Raw genomic sequence first — 3,962 nt, forward strand, 5'->3', positions numbered from 1 at the left:
TTCAGATGTCAATATCTTCATTGACACATAGTAAGAGCTGCACATTTCTGACCAGTAAGCCACCAAATAGGAGGTGCTGTTTGTCAAGCTATTGGCTCACACATGGTGGTATGTCCTTCTCCAAAGCCCCTTTGCTTCTTGGTGTTTTGTGGTCTGTTTCTTGCAAACAGCTTAGTCCTATTTTCTGTATTTTCTTTAAAAGGTATGAGTTTGGTTGGTTGTGGTGGCTCATGCCTGTAATCGTAACACTTTGGGAGGTCATGGTGGGTGGATAGATTGAAGTCAAGAATTCGAGACCAGCCTGGGCAACATAGTAAGACATTGTCTCTACAAAAACTAAAAAAAAAAAAAAAAAAAAAAAGTAAAAAATGAAAACACTAGCTGGGCATGGTGGCATACACCTGGGTCCCAGCTACTTGGGAGGCTGAGGTAGGAGGATTGCTTGAGCCCAGGAGGTTGAGGCTGCAGTGAGCCATGATTGCACCACTACACTCCAGTCTGGGTGACAGTGAGACTCTGTCTCAAAAAAAAAAAAAAAAAAAAAAAGCATAAATTTCCATTTGATTACAGAATGCCTATTTTACTCATTCATGCTGATAACTGTAGGTGTACTCCATCAGAGAGACAATGTCTGGTTGAATTAAGGCCATCACTGATCAAAGAAAATTTTTGGACTTTTTTGGATTGAACTAATTTGGGGACATCCTGGGCTTTAGGATAGACTCAAAAAATAACTTTGTTATTTACAAGGCCGTAGTCTCCTGATCTCATCCTATTTTATGGACAACAACATATTTATAGATTGTGCCTTTTTTTTTTTTTTACTGGGCTTTTACAAATCACTACAATAAGGCATAAATATATGCATATAAAACACTTCACTCTTTCAAGTCACATGCTATAAAATGAGTTTTGTTTTATGAGGTCATATCTATATTATATCCTATCTAGTGTCTTTTACTGAAGAATACACATAGTTTATAACTAAGAAACATTTGACAGGAAAATCGGTATTTTTATGATCTGCATAAACTTTTTAATGTAATTTAGGAAAAAAAATCAGTGCCAAAAATGATACTTCAAAGATAACAGAAGATTCAGAACGTAATGGGTTACAACAGTTCCAAAAAGACCACATTGTAAGGTTATCTTACTAGAATACGGTCTGTGATACATTTAATTAACGTTCTGTTTTATTTCAGTGGGGCTACGGTGGAGAGGATTACAAATAAATGCCCTCGTCCACTAACAAAGGGCGGCATTGTGGCTTATTCTGAAGACCCAGTCCTGAATGAGCTGACACACCTAAAATGATCTTGGGAATATACCTCAAGTTAAAGAAAAACCCAGAAGTCCTTTGGCCCTCCCCCTCAATAAGCTCTGCGGCATTCATATGACCCCCAGGCGATGCTCCCATCTTCTTTCGCCCAAGGGGAAGGGTCATGGAGGGAACAGGTGTCTGGTTCCTCATCTGGGGAGAGAGGCCCCACCTTGGGTAGTAGGTCATTTGACACCGTCATGAAAGGGGTGAAGGGGTAAGGAGGTGGGGTGGGGTACCCCGGAGTGTGGTGCAGATCTTCCAGAGCATGCAGCGAGTAGGACTGAGCCCCAGCCAGGGAGGTCCCCCAGCTGGAGCCCTTGTGCTGGGCGGTGCTCCCAGACTCAAGCTGGGAGAGGCAACTCGTGCTGGGTGGCAAGGTCTGCAGGGCATCGGCAGACACAGGGTCGGGCTGGCTGAGACCGTCAGGCAACGTCTGCTCCCATGAGTCCCTCTGAGGAGAATGGAAAGGCCACAGAGGTTATTCTCTGGGTGACACTCTGATGATACATTGCGTGCTGCCAGACTGTGACTTCAGGGCAGCCTTCGTCCCCTCTCTCTGCTGCCTGAAGCCTGGCTCTCAGGCTGCTTTTCTCTCTGGCTTTTGACACTGGCAGTGAAAGTTTTCCTCCCTTCCTACTCTAGAATTAGATTTGCTATAGATATTGAGATTCTTTTTCCCAGAAGACAATATTGAATGAGTGAAATGTGAGACTAATAAAATGCACATCTATGCAACATTTTACTGTGTACAATGCACTCTGTCTTGGATTCTTTTTGAGTCTCCCATTAGTCTGGGTCCTCGAATGCCCTTTACACAGTGGGGAAGGTCAGCGCTTGGCCCACTCCTTGGAGTAGACCTTCAACTCCATGGTGAGCTTTGGAGGGGACTAAGAAGCCCACTCTGTCCTCAGTAAGGCAGGAGGAAAGAGGTAGGAATCCCTTAAGTTTGGAGCTAGAAAGATTTGGATTGGCTCCTCTTGACTCTGAGTCCAACATTGCTCATCTATAAAATGGGGCTTTCATAAATATATCCTGAGTTGTTGCAAGTATTGAATGAACACATCACATTTTCTGGCACAGAATATACTTAATAATGTGAACTCTCATTCTCTCGCTTTTGTCTAAAATGCTATCTTTAGAGATTCATTCCTTTGTGGTAGAAACCTTTACGATTCTCTAAGAGCGTTAGCATTCTTCAGATCTTTATGAACTCACCTGTTTGGAAGGATTGAGAGAGAACAAGGATTTTTAGGCTAAAAATGTGGGGAAGGGGAGGCAGGGGACTTGGAAAGAAAGAGGAGCCCTATGTACCCTCCTCGGGAGATTAGCACCCATCTCATTACTGCCTAGCAGGTCTGAGATGCAGCTTCAGTGTTCCTTCCTTAGGAGCTGCAGGAATGATGATGACGGGCACTAACAGGGTGGGGGAACATCAGACAGTATCCGCAGAGCATTAAAAAAATGGATATATATAAATCCCGCTGTACATTCCACCCGGTTCCAAGCCCTGCTTAGATCCTCCTGGCTGTCATGGCTAACAGGGATCCTTGAACAAGGCTCCCTCAGAGGGTGTCCTGGCATCTCCAGGCAGCTGCAAAGCAGCCTCAGGAGTCTCCAGGGTGAGCCAGACCTGGCTTCAACCCGGATGCCAAGCACAGCGGCTGGGCCAGAGGGTGAGCCTCGGCCCTCTTTTACTCCCTCACAGGAGGCCTCTGCATACTCACAAATAGGAAGTGAGTGGGGTCTCCGGGGAAGGGCGGCGGCAGGAGCGGCGGCAGGGTGGAGGCGCTGAACAGAGAGCCTGCATTGGGCGTCAGCGCCGGAGGCCGGTAGTCTCCATAGGGCTCCGCGGGGAAGTAGGGCTCCAGGAGGGCCGCATGGCTCTGCCCTGCGGAGGACTCACAGGGAAACGGCTTCCCCACGCTGGAGGTGTAGACGTCATTTGAAAACTGTTTACTGTTGTGGAAGTCTGAGTCAGATAAGAAAGATCTTCTGACACCGTAGTAACCTGACGTGACCGGCGAACCTGTTGCCAAATGAAAAACACATGGGCAGAAAGTTCCTCCCACTCAGGGCAGTCAAGGCCTCAGTTGCAGCTGAGTCTCTGCCTGGAAAATGATGTTACTAACGCGTGCCTGACTCCAGCGCTAACATGGAAATAGAGAAGTGTCTTGAAAAGCGTGAAATATTCCTGCATTAGCCCAAATAACTAATGTTTGAAAACATTATCGCCTTTAGGGGTGAGTTCATTTTAGATAGTATGGTATCTGTTCATTCATTCACACTTACTGAGTACCTTCCAGGTGCCCCGGCGCTGTGCTAGGAAGAGATAAATAAAAGAATCTCTTGGCATTCACATTTTAACCAAGGAAGCATCTTTTTCACAACATCGGAGCTACCTCTCCATATGCATAGAACTGTTAACAAGAGGCTGCTCCTGGCCTGTTATCTGAGATCACTATCTCTGGATAAGGTGACACATATAACCCCACCTCAAATCAGAGGCAGGCTGTACTCTGTCTTCTAATTCTTCGCACATTGACCTTACACTGGGTCGCACACCTGGCAGACATCAGTAAATGACTTGCTCTAAGAGGGTTAGATGGCTACACAGAAGCCAGTTTTAGAGGCCTGTAGTTTC

At 45.9% G+C, this 3,962-nt stretch overlaps 1 protein-coding gene across 1 annotated transcript in view; it reads right to left on the minus strand.

Annotated features, from left to right (window-relative positions):
• Positions 1-1,017: 1,017 nt before the first annotated feature.
• Positions 1,018-3,962, minus strand: part of C15H11orf53 (chromosome 15 C11orf53 homolog) — a 48,832-nt gene continuing 45,887 nt past the window's right edge. Inside the window, exons 3-4 of the mRNA XM_030918659.1 lie at positions 3,046-3,347; positions 1,018-1,772 (exon numbers count right to left, since the gene is read on the minus strand). Of these exons, the coding sequence (XP_030774519.1) occupies positions 1,371-1,772; positions 3,046-3,347 (704 nt within the window). The 3' untranslated portion in view covers positions 1,018-1,370. The remainder of the gene's footprint in view (positions 1,773-3,045; positions 3,348-3,962) is intronic.

Source organism: Rhinopithecus roxellana, chromosome 15 (assembly GCF_007565055.1).
Source record: "Rhinopithecus roxellana isolate Shanxi Qingling chromosome 15, ASM756505v1, whole genome shotgun sequence".
Taxonomy (NCBI): Eukaryota; Metazoa; Chordata; class Mammalia; order Primates; family Cercopithecidae; genus Rhinopithecus; species Rhinopithecus roxellana.